The sequence below is a fragment of the Rhinatrema bivittatum genome, chromosome 3 (genome assembly GCF_901001135.1).
Source record: "Rhinatrema bivittatum chromosome 3, aRhiBiv1.1, whole genome shotgun sequence".
NCBI classification, from domain to species: Eukaryota; Metazoa; Chordata; class Amphibia; order Gymnophiona; family Rhinatrematidae; genus Rhinatrema; species Rhinatrema bivittatum.
The window spans coordinates 386,284,996-386,305,944 of NC_042617.1; the positions used below are offsets into that span (position 1 = coordinate 386,284,996).

At 45.8% G+C, this 20,949-nt stretch overlaps 1 protein-coding gene across 4 annotated transcripts in view; it reads right to left on the minus strand.

Annotated features, from left to right (window-relative positions):
* Window positions 1–20,949, minus strand: part of CD109 (CD109 molecule) — a 456,523-nt gene that overhangs the window by 236,562 nt on the left and 199,012 nt on the right. For 2 of the 4 annotated variants that reach the window (XM_029595617.1, XM_029595616.1), the window contains exons 15-16: window positions 5,797–5,949; window positions 2,049–2,120 (exon numbers count right to left, since the gene is read on the minus strand). In XM_029595617.1, the coding sequence (XP_029451477.1) occupies window positions 2,049–2,120; window positions 5,797–5,949 (225 nt within the window). The remainder of the gene's footprint in view (window positions 1–2,048; window positions 2,121–5,796; window positions 5,950–20,949) is intronic. The other 2 variants (XM_029595620.1, XM_029595619.1) reach the window with 1 other exon arrangement.

A 20,949-nucleotide genomic window follows, 5' to 3' on the forward strand; every position in this document is an offset into this window, starting at 1 on the left:
CTGTCCAGCGGTGGGAGGTCCCGCTCACGATAAGGGCGTGAGGGTCCAGGAACAGGATCCGCAGGAGCTGCCACCGCAGCAGCAGCCGCCGCAGTCGCAGCCACCGCAGGAACCACAGGAACAGCAGGAACCGCAGGGCCGGGACGGGAAGCCGTTTGCATCTGTACGAAGGCATGAATCCCCTTAAAGAGATCCACCCAGGAAATTGAAGCAGCCTCTAATCGCCGGGGTACAAGATGCCCCGGGATTCCCGATTGGTCGAGACTGCCCCCTAAATCCGGGGTAGCCCCTGGGGAACTGTCAACAAATCGTGGCTGAGACCGGTCCTGGCCCGAGGGTCCCACGGCCTCCTCACATTGGGCACATAGGAAGTCTGGCTCTTCACTGCGCGTGGCTCTAAGCTGGCATGCAGAGCAGAGGCCAAGGGCTTTAATGCCTGAGGCAGGCGCTGCTGAAGACGCTGCTGCGTTCTGATCCATTGAAAAAAAAAAATGCGCTGAATGCTTGATACAACAGGCGCGCAATAATAATAATATGTGGCAGCAATAGGCGCTTAATACAACAGGCGCACAATAATAATAATATGCGGCAGCAATAGGCGCAATATGTTCTTAGCAATAGGCGGCCAAGAAAACAGCCGAATTGTATGCAATATGCACTCAGCAATATGCAGTTAGCAATACACGCACTATGGCTTTCAATAGGCTCTCAGCAATAAGCGGTCAGCAATACACGCTCAATGGCATTCAATAGGCTTTCAGCAAGAAGCGGGTAGCAATATACGCTCAATAGCATTCAATAGGCTCTCAGCAATATGCGGTTAGCAATATACGCTCAATGGCATTCAATAGGCTGTCAGCAATAAGCGGTTAGCAATATACGCTCAGTGGCATTCAATATGCTCTCAGCAATAGGCGGTTAGCAATACACGCTCAGTGGCATTCAATATGCTCTCAGCAATAGGCGGTTAGCAATACACGCTCGGTGGCATTCAATATGCTCTCAGCAATAGGCGGTCAGCAATACACGCTCAGTGGCATTCAATATGCTCTCAGCAATAGGCGGTTAGTAATACACGCTCAGTAGCATATGCTCACAGCAATAAGGCAATATACACACAAGGAGGAATAGAGCTGCGCCTATTACGGGCGCTCAATACCTGAACAAGGCCCCAAAATGGCGTCCTCCACGGCGTGCCATGCCGCTGATCCTCTGTTCCTCGGAGACCAGAAATAAGAGATGTACGCCTTACCTGATCTTTGGCGCTTCCCGGCTGGAACCCGGGCGGTCTCCGGCTGCGGGGGAGAGGGCAAGTACCTTCACCGCCGCGTTTGAGGATATGCACCCGCTGCCTCGTCCACGCCGGGACCGAGGCGCCTCGAAGCCTCACCCGAACCTCGGCCGGGGGCTGTGTCCCTGCCGCGATTCGGCCGGACCGAGGACTTACACCTCCGGGGGACCACGGAAATCACCCCTGGAAGCTCAACGGGGGGAGGGACCCCCTGGGTATCACCGCAGGAGCGCGGGGGCTGGATGCTAAAGAAGTTGTAGTAAATAGAAAAAGAAAAGTAGAGTTGGAAAGCACACTCAGCTAGCATGCAGGCTCTCCAAACTGCTTTGGAGACGGAAATTACTAAGTTGCTACGCTTCCTGTGGGGATATATATACCCCGTGCTGACATCGGATCCGTCTCCAACTGCTAGCACGCGGATACTATCCATTCGTTCTGAGTCCATCTGGCTACACGCCAAGAAAATAGAAGTTTTGAAGTGTTGTGATCAGTACAACAGACAAGGAGGGAGCTGAAGCTCAATTCACTATCTAGGTAATCCTTGCGGTCCCAATCCCAACTATACAGATGACAATGGGGAATATTAACTCCTTGCTGTCTGGTATGGAGGATGACGTTCTTCTATCAGTTGTCCAGCAAATATTACCCCTTGTATATGAAAATTGGAAATTTACAGTGGCAGAATTACCAGGTGTGATGAACAAAATTTAATCCAAATAAAATATCACAGTCTATGAAAAAATGTAGACTATTGTACCTCAAAAACCTCATTAGGGCTACTGATCAGATGGTGGGAATTCTTGTTGTATTGCTCTAGTTCCTGGACCATCTAAGAAAGGCAAAGAAATATATAAAGAACTGTTTAAATAGCCAATTAAATATATATGCAAAGAACATTTTGTAAGTCAAAATTGTTTGGGGTTTTTTTTGTTTGTTTTTTTTTACAGAAGGCCACAACATGGAAACATTCTTTAGTGTTTTGAAGGACTTTATGTGAAGTGACCTTGGAGAAAAAAGTGAAAGTAAAAAAATGCAGTCGGTTGACAATAGTTCATATTTAAGAGGCAGATTTAAGAACTGGACATCGTAATAAAAATTTTTTTGAAAGACAGCAAAATGAGTTACTGCAAGAGAAATGTTTTCAAGCAGTTAAGAAAAATTCCAGTCTTGCACAAAATATTTTTCAGATTCATTAAAAATTACAATCTTAATATGAAAATGAAACACTCAGACTTTTCCCCATGCTCAGTTCCTAGTGCAGAAATGTGGCATTTTTGGAAACTTTATGCAGATATTTTAAGTTGCTTGATTTAGAGATTTTCAATCAATTTTCTTCTGATTTTTTTTCCTTTTATTCCTTATTACTCTTGGGGGACTTCAGTACCAAAAAATTTAAAATTCTGCACAATTTGGTTTTTTTTTTTAACTTGCAGTAAAATGCCAGTATCCTCTAAAGTGGTTTTGGGGTTCCAGCAATATCTGCAGTATGTACTTACTAAGGGTTGCTAAGGAATAGAAAGATTGTGAGAAAAGGACTTAGAGAGATTCATATTCAAAATAAGTTGCCTTAGCTGGACAAATAGTATCATTTTGATAACCAGCTGCACTCACCGCCCAACACGTAGCCAGCTAATTTAGGCCTAGATTCATCATTTTGCTATAAAATTGACATGAATAGCGCCTGTGATAAAATACAGAGGCATGGTTAGGATAATTTTTGAGTTATCACAATGTATATTAAATTTATCATGCCTGTAACATTTTCACTTCACAGCTTGTAAACTGCCCAAAAAGGCCTTTCCATGGTTTGGGGAGAGTGAGCGAGCAAGCAAGAGCCTTTTATAAGGCTCTTATATTAGTCAACTATTTATACCACTGTAGAAGGGTCAACTAGTAACTCAAGGTGAGGTTTTGGTGATGGTCTAAGGTTTGGGGGGGCAGTTTTACATGCACAGTCAGAGGTACAAACAGCTCAGTACACCTCAGTGAAGATTTGATGTGATTTGGAGTGAGGAAAGGTGCAAAAGATGAGATTTGTACAATGTACTCTCGCCCTAGCTTGATTAGGGATGTGAATCGTTTTTTTAACGATTTAAATTATCGTCCGATAATTTTAAAATCGTCATTAATCGGTAAGGGACTCGATACAATAGGAATTCCCTCGATTTATCGTGAAAAATCGTTAAATCGAGTACGGGAATTATTTGGGGGGAGGGCGGGAAAACCGGCACACCAAAACAACCCCTAAACCCACCCCGACCCTTTAAAACCAATCCTTTACCCTCCCCCACCCTCCCGAACCCCCCCAAAATGTTAAATTACCTGGTGGTCCAGTGGGGGGGGGGGGTCCCGGCGCGATCTCCCGCTCTCGGGCCATCGGCGCCATTTTGGCTACCATTGATAAAAATGGCGCCGATGGCCCGATAAAAAAAACCCCACCCCTTTACAAAATTACCCCTTTGCTTCTCCCACCCTCCCGACCCCCCCAAAAACCTTTTACTTGTACCTGGTGGTCTAGCAGGGGGTCCGGGAGCCATCCCTTCAATCATACCCTCGGTGCTGGTGCTGGACTGGTTTCAAAATGGTGCCGATCGCCTTTGCCCTCACTATGTCACAGGGAGCGACCGTCGCTCCCTGTGACATAGTGAGGGCAAAGGCGATCGGCGCCATTTTGAAACCAGTCCAGCACCGGGCTCCTGGACCCCCCGGCTAGACCACCAGGTACATGTAAAAGGTTTTTGGGGGGGTCTGGAGGGTGGGAGAAGCAAAGGGGTAATTTGTAAAGGGTCGGGTGGTTTTTTTGTTTTTTGTTTTTTTATCGGGCCATCGGCAACATTTTTATCAATGGTAGCCAAAATGGCGCCGATGGCCCGAGAGCGGGAGATCGCAACAGGACACACCCCCCCCCCCCCACTGGACCACCAGGTAATTTAACATTTTGGGGGGGGGGGGGGTCGGGAGGGTGGGAGAGCAAAGGGGTCATTTGTAAAGGGTCGGGGTGGGGTTTTTTTTATCTGCTCAGGCCTCACTAAAAAATTAACGATGTGAATTGGAATCGGAACCGATTCCAATTCACATCTCTAACGATCCGATTTTTTTCTCCCTCCATCCGAACCTGATCGTTAAAACGATCGGGCACACAATTCACATCTCTAAGCTTGATAGCAAGATTAGTTTCTTACTAGAAATACAAGCTTAGTGGAATTCAGCATGTCATATAAAAATATGAAACTTTTGCAGTCAAAAATATACCTGTAGATCATTATGTATCTCAGGAACTGTAATAAAACCTCTATTGTATCAGAGAAACTATAGTGGAAAAATATGACTAAAGCAACACTTCCATGGGGGAGCACTTTTCAAAACTATACCTCTGTATCTAGCATAATATGATGATTCGAGTGTGATAAAGAAATATTTCTACATAACCTTTATTTATTTATTTAGAAACATGTATATTCTGCCAATCCTAAACACATACCCTTGGCAGATTACAGCAAAGACATAAAAATATATCAACACAAACACACACAATCAACATAAAATATAAACAGCAACTCAATTCAATAAATACAAAATCTGACTGTCTTAGGCAACGAATCTAAACTTCTCCTAACCCTCCAGATCAAGCCGCATTAAATGCCTATGAAAAGTAGAATACTTTCACCTTTTTCCAAATAATATAATCCTCCTCTACTCACACATCAAAAGGGAGGGCATTCCATAACACTGGTCCCACTACTCTAAAAATCTTGGAGCAAAACTCCACAAGATGTACTTTCTTGAATGACAGACCCACCAGATTCTGCTGCCTTTCATAAAACAAAGACCTATTTGGAATATAAGATAACTGTAGATATAAACTACTCAGGGCCATTTCCCTTCACAGCTCTGAAAAGCAGCATTACAATCTTAAAATTAATACACCATTTAACTGGCAGCTAATACAAGTGTTGAAAAGCAGCATTACTATCTTAAAATTTATACGCCATTTAACTGGCAGCTAATGCAAGTTTTTCAATATTGAGAAAACATGGTCCTGTTAGTCACACTCTGAGTGAAGGATGAGTGGTAGATGCATAAAACAGTCTTCCAGTAAAGGTGATAGAGCAAAAATTGGAATGGAATAGGAATAAAGGATCCTTACTGGTAAGGAGAGAGAGGATGAAGCTGGAGACCAATTAGGTTCTGCAGTATTGTACTAGGTAGGGAAAATACTGTAGGTAGATTAGCTGGGCCCAGTGGTCTTATCTGTCATCCATTCCTAGGTCACCCCTCATTTCTATTTATTATCCTATGTTTTCTAATTCACTTCATCCCCTTGCTGTAAGATAGTCTACATACAGTACTGGCAATTTAAAATATGCCAGCAATCTACAGAAGACCATCAGAAATGTGGAGAATTATTGTGACAACCTGCTATAAACCTAACACCACCAGAGGGCACAAAAGATAATAAGCACGTGTAAACAGCTAACAATCTTGGCAGATCTTTCTCCACTTACATGATCTGATGTAAAGTCATGTGAGCTGTCCAGGAGAGAGACACTTTTGTCTACTACTGAAAGTCCAATTAGTGAGTTTGATTCAGTAGCAGTGATGGTAAGTAAAACTCTCTCAGATGGCATGGCCTTATCTTTACTCCAAGATAAGGAAACCTGAAAAACAAAGCAAGATAGTTAAAAGCAAATGCACATTGTTTTAGAATTAGTAAACAGGTGAAAGTTATGCTTTGCTCAGCTTTAATTCTTCATATCAACAAATCCATGCTCAGTTACATACTATCAACAGACTCCCTCTATTTTCATTAAATAATATTTTTTAAACCTCTAGGGACTCCTTCAGCTGGACAGGACTAAGTACAGTTACAATAATGATCTCAATTCTTGGAGAAGGAAACGCAAGAGCTGGTCTTGTGGAAATGCCTAATGATTTAAGAGTAGCACTGGGAGAGCCCATAGCCAGCTCAGAAGAATAAATGATCATCTCAGACCTCTGAGCTATGGCTGAAGCCAACAAAAAAGAAGGGGTTAATTAGTAGCAAAATCAATTGTGTGGGAGACAGAGGACCCACGTACTAGGTAAGGAGCAAAATACATACCATTAAGCTGATCACAGTCTGCCACCCCACTGGTAAATTTACCACAATACCATCAACAGACATACAATAGAAACATAGAAACATAGAAATGACGGCAGAAGAAGACCAAATGGCCCATCTAGTCTGCCCAGCAAGCTTCACACATATTTTCTCTCATACTTATCTGTTTCTCTTAGCTCTTGGTTCTATTTCCCTTCCACCCCCACCTTTAATGTAGAGAGCAGTGATGGAGCTGCATCCAAGTGAAATATCTAGCTTGATTAGTTTGGGGTAGTAGCCGCCGCAATAAGCAAGCTGCACCCATGCTTATTTGTTTTACCCAGACTATGTTATTAGCCCTTATTGGTTGTTTTTCTTCTCCCATGCCGTTGAAGCAGAGAGCCATGCTGGATGTGCATCGAAAGTGAAGTATCAGGCACATTTGGTTTGGGGTAGTAACCGCCGTAACAAGCCAGCTACTCCCCGCTTTGTGAGTGCGAACCCTCTTTTCTTCTCCCCTGCCGTTGAAGCAGAGAGCTCTGCTGGATGTGTGAAGTATCAGTTTTTCTTCTCCCCTGCCGTTGAATCAGAGAACTATGCTGTATATGCATTGAAAGTGAAGTATCAGGCTTATTTGATTTGGGGTAGTAACCGCCGTAACAAGCCAGCTACTCCCCTCTTTGTGAGTGTGAATCCTTTTTTCCACATTTCCTCTTGCTGTTGAAGCTTAGAGCGATGTTGGAGTCAAGCCTGTGTATGTTTATTTAATAAGGGTATTGACTTCCAGGCAGTAGCCATCATTCTGGCGAGTCACCCACTCTTCATTGGCAGCCTCTTGACTTTATGGATCCACAGTGTTTATCCCACGCCCCTTTGAAGTCCTTCACAGTTCTGGTCTTCACCACATCCTCCGGAAGGGCATTCCAGGCATCCACCACCCTCTCCGTGAAGAAATACTTCCTGACATTGGTTCTGAATCTTCCTCCCTGGAGCTTCAAATCGTGACCCCTGGTTCTGCTGATTTTTTTCCTTCGGAAAAGGTTTGTCGTTGTCTTTTGATCATTAACACCTTTCAAGTATCTGAAAGTCTGTATCATATCACCTCTGCTCCTCCTTTCCTCCAGGGTGTACATATTTAGATTCTTCAATCTCTCCTCGTACGTCATCCGATGAAGATCCTCCACCTTCCTGGTCGCCCTTCTCTGTACCGCCTCCATCTTGTCTTTGTCTTTTTGAAGATACGGTCTCCAGAACTGAACACAGTACTCCAGGTGAGGCCTCACCAAGGACCTGTACAAGGGAATAATCACTTCCCTTTTCTTACTCGATATTCCTCTCTCTATGCAGCCCAGCATTCTTCTGGCTTTAGCTATCGCCTTGTCGCATTGTTTTGCCGACTTCAGATCATTAGACACCATCACCCCAAGGTCCCTCTCCTGCTCCGTGCACATCAGCCTTTCCCCCCCCATCGAATACAGTTCATTTGGATTTCCACTCCCCATATGCATGACTTTGCACTTCTTGGCATTGAATCTCAGCTGCCATATCTTCGACCACTCTTCCAGTTTCCTTAGATCCCGTCTCATTCTCTCCACTCCTTCCGGCGTGTCCACTCTGTTGCAGATCTTAGTGTCATCCGCAAAAAGACAAACCTTACCTTCTATCCCATCCGCAATGTCGCTCACAAAGATATTGAACAGGACCGGTCCCAACACCGATCCTTGCGGTACACCACTTAAAACCGCTCTCTCTTCAGAGAAGGTTCCATTTACCATCACACATTGTCTTCTGTCCGTCAACCAATTTGCAATCCAGGTCACCACCTCGGCACTCACTCCCAAGCTTCTCGATTTATTCACCAGTCTCCTGTGCGGAACCGTATCAAAAGCTTTGCTGAAATCCAAGTATATGATATCGAGCGCTCTTCCTCTATCCAATTCCTTGGTTACCCAGTCACAAGATATGGCTTAGATCTTGCTGCTTCTGAGTGGTACGCCATCTCCTTAGAAAGCACTTTTTCCCAACAATCAGGCCGATTCCGAAAAACGCGCAGGAGAGCGGGTGAGCGCCCGCCCGGTCTCCCGGCGCGCTCAGGCCACTCTCCTGGGCGCGCGATTCAGGAGGTGGCCTATGCAAATTAGGGCCCGCGGTAAAAGGAGGCACTAGGGACACTAGCGCGGTCCCTAGAGCCTTCTTTTTGACAGGAGTGGCGGTTGTCAGCAGGTTTGACATCTGACGCTCAATTTTGCCGGTGTCTGTTCTCAAACCCGCCGACAGTCACGGGTTCGGAAAACGGATGCCGGCATAATTGAGCGTCTGCCTTCCGACCCGCGGGCAGAAATTAATGCCAGCCTTTGGGCAGGCGTTAATTTCTGAAAGTAAAATGTGTGGCTTGGCTGCACATTCTACTTTCTGTATCGCGCAGAAATAACTAATAGGGCCATCAACATGCATTTGCATTTTGCAGGCGCTATTAGTTTTGGGGGGGGGGGGGTTGGACACGCATTTTTGACGCGCTATTACCCCTTACTGAATAAGGGATAAAGCGAACACGTCAAAAACGTGCATCCAAATACTAGGAGGAGTACTGTGTGTTCACAATAGCCATGGAATGCTCACTGTTCTACAAGCTTCCTGCCAGAGGATTCCTTTATGTGCCACTGGGAAATAAGCAATTCAGAGTTAACCTACAGCCTTATTGAACTGCAAAAAGCATCATCCTCTTGCTAGTGGCATGTCAACAGATCCTGTGGCAGGAAAGGATCAACATTTGGAAATACTATAATCAATGTTGCCTCTGATTTGGTTTTTTTTTTAATGAGCAATTAATGAGCATTAATACGTACATGGGGCCTTCTTTCCTTTTCGCAGCCAGATATTTATAGATGAAGAGGAACCTATCAGATGAACTTTAAAAGCCTCGCGCGGGCCCAAAGCGGGACACATGCATACAAGTAGGGCCGGCATGCACAGAGCGGTTTTTAAAAGACATCTAAGTACGTGCATATCTCCCGCTAGCGGGCAAATAAAAAGTTTCAAAAAACGGGCAAGGCGTGGGCATTCCTGGATTTCACAATGAAACCAGTGCGTACTTAGGCGCACAAGCACTCCAGGGTCTCCTGCCACACAAATTTACTTCTGCTATGGATGGCGAGTAAGTAATAAAAATTAAAAATCTAGGTATGTCAGCAGGGTTTTAAGGGTTGGGGCTAAGAGGAGAAAAGGGAGACTATTAAACTAGGAGGGGTTTTGGAAGGACTGTCCCTTACCTGGCCGAACCGGGAACGAGATGGTGAAACTTTCAATGGCGTGAATGCACGCCCCTTTTAAAATCATCCCCACTTACATGGTGGAAGCGGGATTTGTGCGCACATGCGCGCACCTCCTTAAAACTGCACACACTCAATTTTATAACATGCATGCATATACATACGTGTATTACAAAATAGCCACGTCTAAGGGCACAAGCTGGCAAATGTGCGCACATATGCGTGCCTGCTTTCAAAGTTACTGTCTATATGAGTTAAGAATTGTTAGACAAAGAGGTATTGAGGCTCATTGTTTTGGTTCACAATCATTTTTACCCCATAATGTCCTCTCTCTACAATTATCACAATTTTGTTTTTTATGTTATTGATTTTACTCTGATCGAAATGTACAAGCATTTGAAAGATATTGCAATATGATTAAGAGACATTTAAAAGGGCAATTTGCAAAACAATTTATCCAGAATAAAATAAAGGATTAAAAACTGCCGTCCCCTCTGCAGGTGAAAGCACCTGTGCCAAAAAACAACAGGGCCGAGGGCAAAGCTGAACTGTAAACTACTGGGTAAGAAACCCTAGCAAGGGTCCTAATTTACCCCTAAATTCCTTCCCAATATGGTACAAGGCTATTTGTTTAAAATAATTTATATTCCATGATTCCGCAATATCCCCCACAGATTAGAATTTACACACACAAAATACATAAACATAAAAACAAAATCACACAAAACATTAAACTTGTTTACCATCAGCCTGAATAAAATGAAAAGAATTAACTTGCTTACAGAATTTGAGAGAGTCTGGTTCTTCACGATATTCAGTAAGTAAAAAAATTCCAAAACCATGGAGCCAGTAAAGACAGTGCTGTAGCTTTAGTCCTCTGCAAGCAAATGGCAGTGGCAGATGGTTTTGCAAGTATAAAATGACACATGCAAATTCCTCAATGGAGTATATCATGAAAATTTATTGCACAAACAGTAACCTTCCATATACAAAGTCTTATGTATTATAATGTACAATTTAAATTCAATTCTCTTTTCATTGAGTAACCAATGCAATTTTTTTTTTTTTAAGAATGGTGTTATATTAACTACCCATTGGAGACCAAATACCATCTGAACTAATGAAATTTGTACCCCACTGAAGTACATAAATCAAACATTACAGTATTCCAACATGTCTGGCATTGCAATAATCTAAATAAGACAATATCACTAAAAGGAACTACCAACTTGAAATCTTGTATCTCTGGTACATTCTTCAAAGGCTGTATAACACACTGTTTTAAAAAAAAAAAACCATTTCCCGCTACTCTTCTAATCAGAGGATAAAAGTTAACTCAGAATCCAAATACACCTCAGTTTCAATTCACAGTCCCCTACTTTAATTTGTGTGCATATATCAACCTTGTTGTTGTTTTACTACAGTTAAGAACTAGCCCGTTCTGATCTAACCAGATTTTAATCCCATTAAGGGAACAAGAAAACCTTTCCACAGAAAATATACCAAAATTCTCGTTAGGTATAAAAAAAATTGCACATCTGCATAAAATTTAAAAACTAGACCTAAAGTAGACAATAACTGAACCAAAGGATGCATAAAAAATTGAATAATACTCTAGATCAGCGATTCTCAACCTGTGTGTCGCCAAGCGCCAGCAGGTGTGCTTTGGCTCCTGGCATCCCTCTTGTGCTTCCCTTCTTCCCAGGGGTGAACTGGCCGATGCAGTTGGTAGGGGAGTGCCACCACTGGAGGCCAGGCCAGCAGCGGCTGAAGTGCGGAGACCCTGTGCACTGCCGCGCAGGCCAGACCGGTAGGGCCGAAGATTGGAGAGATCCTGCACGCCACCGCCGGAGGCCAGGCTGTTGGCAGCCGAAAAGCAGAGGCCAAACTTATTGGGCCAAACTATGAGAAGAGGCTCCACGTGAGTGTGTGTGTGCCTGTAGTAGAATGGGTGCCTGGGTTGTGGTAGAATGGGAATAAGAGCATTTGTGTGTGACTGAGAGACAGAGACTGGTCAGGGAGGTGACTGGTGTGTGTGTGACAGAGACAGAGACTGGTCAGGGAGGTGACTGGTGTGTGTGTGTGTGTGTGTGACTGAGAGACAGAGACTGGTCAGGGAGGTGTGTGTGTGTGTGTGTGAGAGAGAAAGAGTCTGGTCAAGGAGGTGACTAGTGTGTGTGTGTGCGCAAGGAAGAGAGATTGGTTAGGGAGGTTACTGGTCTGTGTGAGACAGAGACTGTGTGAGTGACTGGTTGTGAGCACTAAGGAAGAGGACTATGAGAACAGAGCTTCAGCAGCCCTTGCTGCTTCCAGTGTGTGCTGTTGGCCTGCAAGGGAAAGGAGTAGGATAGTTACTGGAGAGGGTAGTAAAGATGGCTTTTTAAGTTTATTTTTCTTGATTGACTGCCATTTTAATTACTGGGTATTATGTGATGTGTCTGCTGTTTTGACATTTTATTAGTATTTGGACAATTAATTTTTATGAGTTTTTAATTGTTGGATGTTATTCTGTTTATCAGCTGTTTTGTAAAATGTATTAGTATAGTTTTACAATCATTTCTGTGTGGGGATCTATAGCAGCTTGGCTTGTTGTTTTCCTAATAGGAGGTGTATTAGTGTTTAGGGCCTGGTTAAATATTTGTATTGTTGCCTTTTCATAGATAAGAGTTGTTACTGTTTGAGTGTGTTCCATAATATAGGTGTAACTTTGTGCAGGCTAGTTTGTGTGCATTATTGCAGATCCTGGGACTATATTAGGTGCTTTATTTCTCTTTCATTTCTCCAGGTTTGCACTGCATGCAGAGTGGCTGTTTTGGTTTTCCATTCCAGTTGTCTCCATATTTATAATTTGTGGTCTTTCTGTACTTGGAAGTCAGTTCTGGGTGTGTGACCAAGGTGAGGTATTTTACTAGCATGTAGGTATTTGTATCAATCTTATTTGTTGTGTTTTCTCAATAGAACATGCATTAGTGGTAAATTACTGTCTTTTCATAAGGACGGGTATTAGGCCTGCCAGTATAGGGAGTTTTGCATTTACTAAGATGTCATCAGAAAGCAAGTGTTGCTTACCTGTAACAGGTGTTCTCACAGGACAGCAGGATGTTAGTCCTCACATATGGGTGACATCAGGATGGAGCCCAATCATGGAAAACTTCTGTCAAAGTTTCCAGAACTTTGACTGGCCCCTACTGGGCATGCCCAGCTTGGCACTAACCCTGCAGCCAGCAGGGGTCCCCCTTCAGACTTATTTGATAGCTACAGGCAGTGCCGAAAAAATAAAACAAGAAAACATTATGAACCCAACACCGCGGGGTGGCGGGCGGGTTTCATGAGGACTAACATCCTGCTGTCCTGTGAGAACACCTGTTACAGGTAAGCAACACTTGCTCTCACAGGACAAGCAGGATGGTAGTCCTCACATATGGGTGAGTACCGAGCTGAGGATGTCCGAACATGCACCAAATGTACCCAACGGCATGCAACAGGCACAACAACTGGGTGGAATTTGGTAGAGGGCATCCTGAACCCCACCGGGCAGGTGGAAGGGTGTTGGTACGTCACATTGGAAATAGGTTACGCAGGACAGATTGGCCGAAGATGGAATCCTGTCTTCTGGCTTTGTCCAAGCAATAGTGGGCTGCGAAAGTGTGGAGAGCGCTCCAGGTGGCAGCCCTGCAAATGTCAGGAAGCGGCACAGATCGTAGGTGTGCTACTGAAGTCGCCATGGCCCTCACAGAGTGTGCTTTAACACAGTCTTGGAAAGGAATGCCTGCTTGCTGATAGAAAAAAGATATGCAGTCCGCCAACCAGGAGGAGAGAGTCTGCTTACCCACAGGTTGCCCTAATTTGTTGGGATGGAAAGAGACGAATAACTGAGTGCTCTTCCTGTGGGCAACTGTACGGTCTAGGTAGAACGCTAGAGCCTGTTTACAGTCGAGGGTATGCAGAGCCTGTTCCCCTGGGTTGGAGTGGGGCCTGGGAAAGAAGATAGGTAGTATGATGGATTGATTAATGTGAAACTCCGAAACTACCTTAGGCAAAAACTTAGGGTGAGTGCGGAGTACCGCCCGGTCCTGCAGGAGTTTAGTGTAAGGTGGATAGGTAACTAGGGCCTGTAACTCACTAGCCCTGCAAGCTGAAGTGATAGCCAAAAGGAAAATCACTTTCCATGTGAGATATTTTAGGTCACAGGAGTAAAGAGGTTCGAACGGTGGTTTCATGAGCCGCCCGAGAACCAGATTAAGGTCCCAAGAAGGGGCCGGAGGACGTAAAGGTGGCTTGATATGGAGCAAGCCTTTAAGAAAACGTGTTACGAGGAGTTGTACCGATATAGGGACATCCCCGACACCTTTATGGAAGGTGGCTACCGCACTGACATGCATTCTGATTGAAGAGGTTTTTAAACCTGACAGACAAATGCCAGAGATAGTCCAAAAACCTTGGGATTGGACAGGAAAAGGGATCAAGGGACTGTGCAGTGCACCATGATGTGTACCTTTTCCATTTATAGGAGTAAGATTTCCTTGTGGAAGGCTTTCGCGAGTCTTAAAGGTTAAGTGGCTGAAGGATTAGCCTTTCAACATCCATGCCGTCAGGGACAAGGCCTGAAGATTGGGATGGCGTAGACATCCATCGTTCTGAGTGATCAGAAGTGGGTCCTTTCCCAAGGGAATGTGCCTATGGATGGAAAGATCCTGGAGTATTGGAAACCACACTTGGCGTGGCCAATGAGGTGCTATCAGGATCATGGTTCCCTTGTCCTGACAGAGCTTCACGAGAGTCTTTGAGAGAAGAGGAAGTGGAGGGAATGCATAAAGCAGACCGGTTGTCCACGAGAGGGAGAATGCATCTCTGGGCTGAGAGCGCTCGCTCCGAATGAGGAAGCAGTAATTGTCTACTTTGTGGTTCTGAGGGGACGCAAAGAGGTCTATTTGGGGATAACCCCATTGCTGGAAGAGAGAGGTCGCTACTGAGGGATTGAGACCAGTCGTGCGGTTGGAAGACACGACTCAGTTTGTCTACCAAGACATTGTGCACTCCCGTCAAGTAGGTGGCCCTGAGGTACCTTGAGTGGGAGAGCGCTTCCGCCCAAATCTGCGCAGCTTCCTGACACAGAAGGAAGGAACCTGTGCCTCCCTGTTTGTTGATGTACCACATGGCCACCTGATTGTCCATCTGAATTAGGATGACGTGATTTGTCGGGTAATCCTGAAAAGCTCTGAGAGCATATCGCATTGCTCGAAGCTCTAGGAAATTTATCTGGTGTTTGGCTTCCTCTGGAGACCAAGATCCTTGTGTCTGTAGATCGTTCACATGAGCTCCTCAGCTGAGGTTGGAAGCATCGGTGGTGAGAATGAGTTGAGGATCTGGTAGATGAAAGGGCAGTCCCTGGAGGAGATTGTTCTGATCTTTCACCAGGCAAGAGACAGACGGAGTGCGTCGGTGATGTGGACAATGGTTGACAGAGGCTGAGTCGCTTGAATCCATTGTGACCTCAGAGTCCAATGCATGACTCTCATGGCCAGGTGGGCCATTGGCTTGAGATGGACTAAGGATGCCATGTGTCCGAGAAGGACAAGGAATTGCTGCGCCGTTGCTGTATACTGAGACTGCAACTGGTGAGCGAGAGACAAGAGGGTTTGCACTCGTTGAGGTAGAAAGACTTTTGCCTGTAAGCTGTCCAAGTCTGCCCCAATGAAAGACAAGGTTTGAGATGGGGCTAAATAGGATTTCTCATAATTGACGAGAAATCCTAGAGAGATTAGAGTGTGTAGGGTCAAATCCAGGGATGACCAAGCAGCTTGCTGGGATGGGGCCCTGATTAACCAGTCATCTAAATAGGGGTAGACGTGAACACCTTCTTTCCTGAGAAAAGCTGCGACAACTACGAGACATTTGGTAAAGACTCGTGGTGCACATGCTAGGCCGAATGGAAGCACCCGGTATTGATAGTGCCTTGGGCCTACTAAAAACCGGAGGTACTTGCGATAAGCTGGAGCTATCGTGATGTGGGTGTATGCATCCTGGAGGTCCAGAGAGCAGAGCCAGTCTCCTCTTTGTAAAAGAGGTAGAAGCGAGCCCAAGGTTACCATTTTGAACTTTTCCCACTGGATGTACTTGTTGAGGGCACGTAGGTCCAGAATTGGACGAAGCCCCCCGGATTTTTTGGGGATCAAAAAGTACTGGGACTAGAACCCTAGGCCTTGTTGTGAAAGAGGAATGGGTTCTATTGCTCTTAACTGGAGAAGAAGGGAAACCTCCTGCTCCAGAAGGACAGAGTGGTCAGTTACTCTCCACGCTTGTAGAGGTGAGGAGTCTGGTGGAACAGCAAGAAAATTCAGATGGTAACCCTGAGCAATGATTGCCAGCACCCATTGGTCGGTTGTGATTGATTGCCATATTCCATGAAAGTGGCATAATCGGCCTCCCACTGGTATGCTTGGCAGAGGGATCAGGCTGCTGCTCTCCAAGTGAAAGTCAAAAACCTAAAGCAGGCCCCGGCTGGGGAGCAGCTTGTGGCTTTTGCTTCCAGGGCTGGCAAGGCTGAGATTTTTGATAAGGCCTCGTAACTCGGGACCTTGTTGGTGGGGGATAGTACTTCCTTGGACGGAAGAATGACTTCTTGGAGTCCTTCTTGAAGAGCTGTCTAGAAGGGAAGTCAGAAGGCATCGATGAGAGCTGTTTGAGGGTCTCATGATGGTCCTTTAACTCAGCCACAATTTGCTGAATGTGTTCACCTAATAGATTATCTCCTATACAGGGCAGGTCAGAAAGCCTGTCTTGTACTTCTGGGTGAAGGTCAGAAGACTTGAGCCAGGCCCAGCGTCTTGCCAAAATGGCAATTGCAGACACTCTAGTGGAGGTGTCGAAGATATCGTAAGCTGTTCGTATCTCATGCTTCCTGCCTCAAAGCCCTTGTTGACAAGGGTTTGAAGATGTTCTTGAATTGGTCAGGCAAGGTTTCAGAGAAGTCCTGTATTTGCTTGAAAATGACCCTATTGTATTGGGTCATGTACAGCTGGTAAGAAGCAATTCTGGAGATGAGCATGGCCCCTTGGAACACTCGTCGACCAATATTGTCTAGGAATTTGTGTTCCTTAACAGGAGGGGTAGAGGAGTGTGGCTTCGTCCTTTTCGCTTTCTTTTGAGCTGATTCTACCACAACTGAGTGGTGGTCAAGCTGAGAGTTTTGAAAGCCCGGGGCTGACTGTACTAGATAAGTAGTGTCAGCTTTTCTGTGTACTGGGGCAATAGATCCTGGATTTTCCCAGTTCTTTTTGAGGAGATCAAGAAGAACTTGATGAATGGGAATAGAAGTGATCACTTTAGGGGCATCCAGGAATTGGAGAAGCTCCATCATTTGGTGCCTCTCATCTTGCTCCGTCTGAAGCTGAAAAGGGACCAATTCAGATATTTCCTTCACAAAGTTAATGAAAGAGGTCCGCTGGAGAATGCTTTCTACTTTCAGTAGGAGAAGGAGGTGAAGGTAAATCGGTGTCTGTGGAAGTATCATCACCCCAGGTGTCATAAGGATCAGTAGGCTGACCTGTAGGACAAGAAGGGGGTTGGATACCCGAAGGGCCCGGCTGAGTCTCCGAGAAAATCGAAGGAATCGCCGGGGGCACCACGGATGTCCTGGGGGGCATCGGTGCCGGCATCGAAGGCGCCGATGTGCGTATCGCCCCCGATGAATGAATCGGTGGCGAGGGACGACATGGCATCGATGGCTGAGGCAATACCCCCGAAGGAGGAATGCGGAACGGTGTTTCTCCTCCCGATGAAGCAGTCATCGGGGAGCGCACCGGAGCCATCGGAGACCCGGGAATCACTGGTGGAATGGTTGTCATCCGGGATAGCAGCGGTGCCAGCGCTGCTGGAATCGGGTCGGACCGGTTCCACTCTCGGTGCCGGTGTCGGTGCCAGAGGGACCTGAGTCGTTGCATCGCCTTGTCGATGGCCTCCTGGACCAGCCGGTCCAGTTCTTCCTGGAGATCTGGAGCAATCAGCTCCGGCTCCGTGACGGAAGAGGGAGGCTGAGGCACCGTGGGAGGGACCACCTTTACAGGCGGAATCGCGACTCCCAAACCCCAATCGGGTGAGGGTGGCCTCAATGTTCTGGTCGCAGGAGTGGTCGGTGCCGCTCCTGGGCGGGGCTTCTTCGACGGTGGCTCGGATGGTGGTGAGGTCGATGATTTCGCTCCCTCGACGTTCCGAGACTTACGATGCCGATGGCTATGCTTCTCCCTACGATCCCCATGATCCTGAGGGGGAGAAACGAGAGTCAATGGCCGTGAAGACGTCGATGGCGGGTGGTCACCGGACGGTTGTTGATGGTGGTGCGACAGACGGTGCCAGTTCCGATGACATCGATGCGATGGATGATGTCAGGGTGTGAGCACGGAAAAGGAGTCCCATCTTCTCCATTCTGGCCTTGCGACTTTCGGTGTCATAAGGGCACATTTGGAGAAAGTCAGGACATCATGATCACAGCCTAAACACATTACACAGACTCCATGAGGGTCTGTGATAGACATGGTACGAGTACAGTCCGGGCACAAACGAAAACCTGACGCCATGGCCATAGAAAAATCGAGCCGCGGTACGGTCGATGGCCAGTAGGCCGCGAGGGCCAAACTCAACAGTAATCGATGAAAAAACGGTGAAAAACTTACCGGAGTACCGCGGCTTGAGAAAAGTTAGAGGAGGGACTCCTGTGGGGCGAAGTAATTTTAATTAAGTCCGTGAGGAAAATTCCTGTCAGGAATCTCTTCAGAGCTCCTAAACTGCGAGGCTACTACTGCGTGGAAAAAAGAAGACTGAAGGGGGACCCCTGCTGGCTGCAGGATTAGTGCCATGCTGGGCATGCCCAGTAGGGGCCAGTCAAAGTTCTGGAAACTTTGACAGAAGTTTCCCGTGATTGGACTCCATCCTGATGATGTCACCCATATGTGAGGACTACCATCCTGCTTGTCCTGTGAGAAACCATTTTACATTCATTCAATTTTCAAAGTATGCGCCTAAATCTACCCCTTTACATTTACATCTACTAACTAGCAGGTATAAATCTGTGTGCATACATAGGGCTGTGTTTTGCATATACTGGCTGATTTTCAAAGCAGACTGATGCACTTTGAAAATTCAGGATAACATCTGCAAGTGCTTGGAACATGCAAACTTTAGCCCTATGCGGACCATAGAATGTTACCCTCGCTTTCTACAACAGTGTTTCCAATAACCTTTTCTTTTATTTCTGAAAGAACAGCAGTATTATTTGGATCCATATGGTATCTTTGTCCAACTCATTTTCTAACATGTTTTACAGTTTAATATGCCAGAAACTTCTGTGATATACCCCGGAAACCCATTTATCACCCAGGCAGCAAGAAGTTTCCAGAGGGGAGAAGCGAACACAAATAGCTTAAATAATTACCACTGGGTAAACTGAGGCACATATAAAATGATATATCCAAGGTTACAAAGTGGATCAGGGCCAGAGACAATCATAACCTTTTCTTAGGATTTGTGTATATTTTCTTGAATTGCAGCTCTGTACTACAATCACTGAATGACTCACCACTTGTAGTTCTCAACTGCTAGAAGCACCCTACCTGGTCTAGTTTTCAGGCTATTCACAGCAAACCGTATATGCTTGAGATATATGGACAACTTATGGCCCATGAACCAGGTATGCAAAAATTTCTCATGTATGTATATTAGAGGGTGTCCCCAAGGCCAGACTTGAGAATCTGTGGCCTATACAATTGGAAATATGGCCAACACAGTACAGAAAATAAAATATACATACATACACACACAAGTTATTTAGGCACATAGGACAAAATGAAGTCTCCTTCAGACAAAGTTGTCTGTTTATTATTTATTTTACTTATATTCTGCCTTTCAGTCACTTCAAAGCAGCTTACATTCAGGTGCTGTAGGTATTTCCCTGTCCTCGAAAGGTTCTCAATCTAAGGGCTTTTTTCTGCCGTGTCTATTCCCTTTCATATCGCCTACCAGAGCAATTAAGACACATTCTGTTAACACAGAAGCAGCCATTCACATCAAGACAAACTGGCAGACAAAGGAAAGGGCACAACAAATAGAAGAAACTTTGATTTCACTTTATTCCCCAGAGGTCAGATTTTCTCTACACCTCCATGGCACTGGCAAGCTTTTCATGACAAATGGAGAGATTACTTACCTGATAATCTCGTTTTCCTTAGTGTATGCAGATAGACTCAGAACAAATGGGTATAGTGTGCTCGTGCTAGCAGTTGGAGACTGATCTGACGTCAGCACGGGGTACATATACCCCCACAGGAAGTACAGCTACTCAGTAATCTTCCTTGCAAAAGCTTTATGGATATATGTGTAACTGACCGATCGATTAAATGAACATGATTAACCTGACCGATTGATAGTAGCTGGAGACCGCCAGTGTTCTCAACTGGAAGGCGTCGACACCCGGCAGGGTGCATGCCCTATATAAGGAAACATGGCTTACAGTGAGTTGGTGAATCCCCATGTATACCGGCAGCTGGGCAGGATGCTGAGTCCATCTGCATACACTAAGGAAAACGAGATTATCAGGTAAGTAATCTCTCCATTTCCTTACGTGTAGCAGATGGACTCAGAACAAATGGGATGTACAAAAGATACTCCCGGACTGGTGGGAGGCTGCCCGAGGCCCGGTTAGGATTGCCCTCACAAATGCTGTGTCCTCCCTGGCCTGGACGTCCAGACGGTAGAATCTGGAAAAGGTATGAAGGGAGGACCACGTTGCCGCTTTACATATCTCTGCCGGCGACAGCATCCTAGTTTCTGCCCAGGAGGCCGCCTGCGCTCTGGTAGAGTGAGCCTTGACCCGTAGAGGTGGTGCTTTTCCCGCTTCTACGTAGGCCGCCTTGATAACTTCTTTGATCCAGCGGGCGATGGTTGTCCGTGAGGCCGCTTCCCCTTGCTTCTTCCCGCTGTGAACGACGAACAGGTGGTCCGTCTTTCGTACTGCTTCCGACATTTCCAGGTATCTGGACAGCAGTCTGCCGATGTCGAGATGGCGCAGTATTCGACCTTCTTCTGACTTCTTCAAACCTTCCGTGGTTGGCAAGGATATGGTTTGGTTGAGGTGGAAGTGAGAGACTACCTTGGGTAAGAAGGAAGGAACCGTGTGAAGATGGATAGCCCCTGGAGTGATTCTGAGAAACAGATCGCGGCAGGACAGCGCTTGTAGCTCTGAGATGCGGCATGCTGAGCATGCTGCCAGCAAGAACACCATCTTCAAGGTTAACAAACGGAGGGACAGGCCTCTG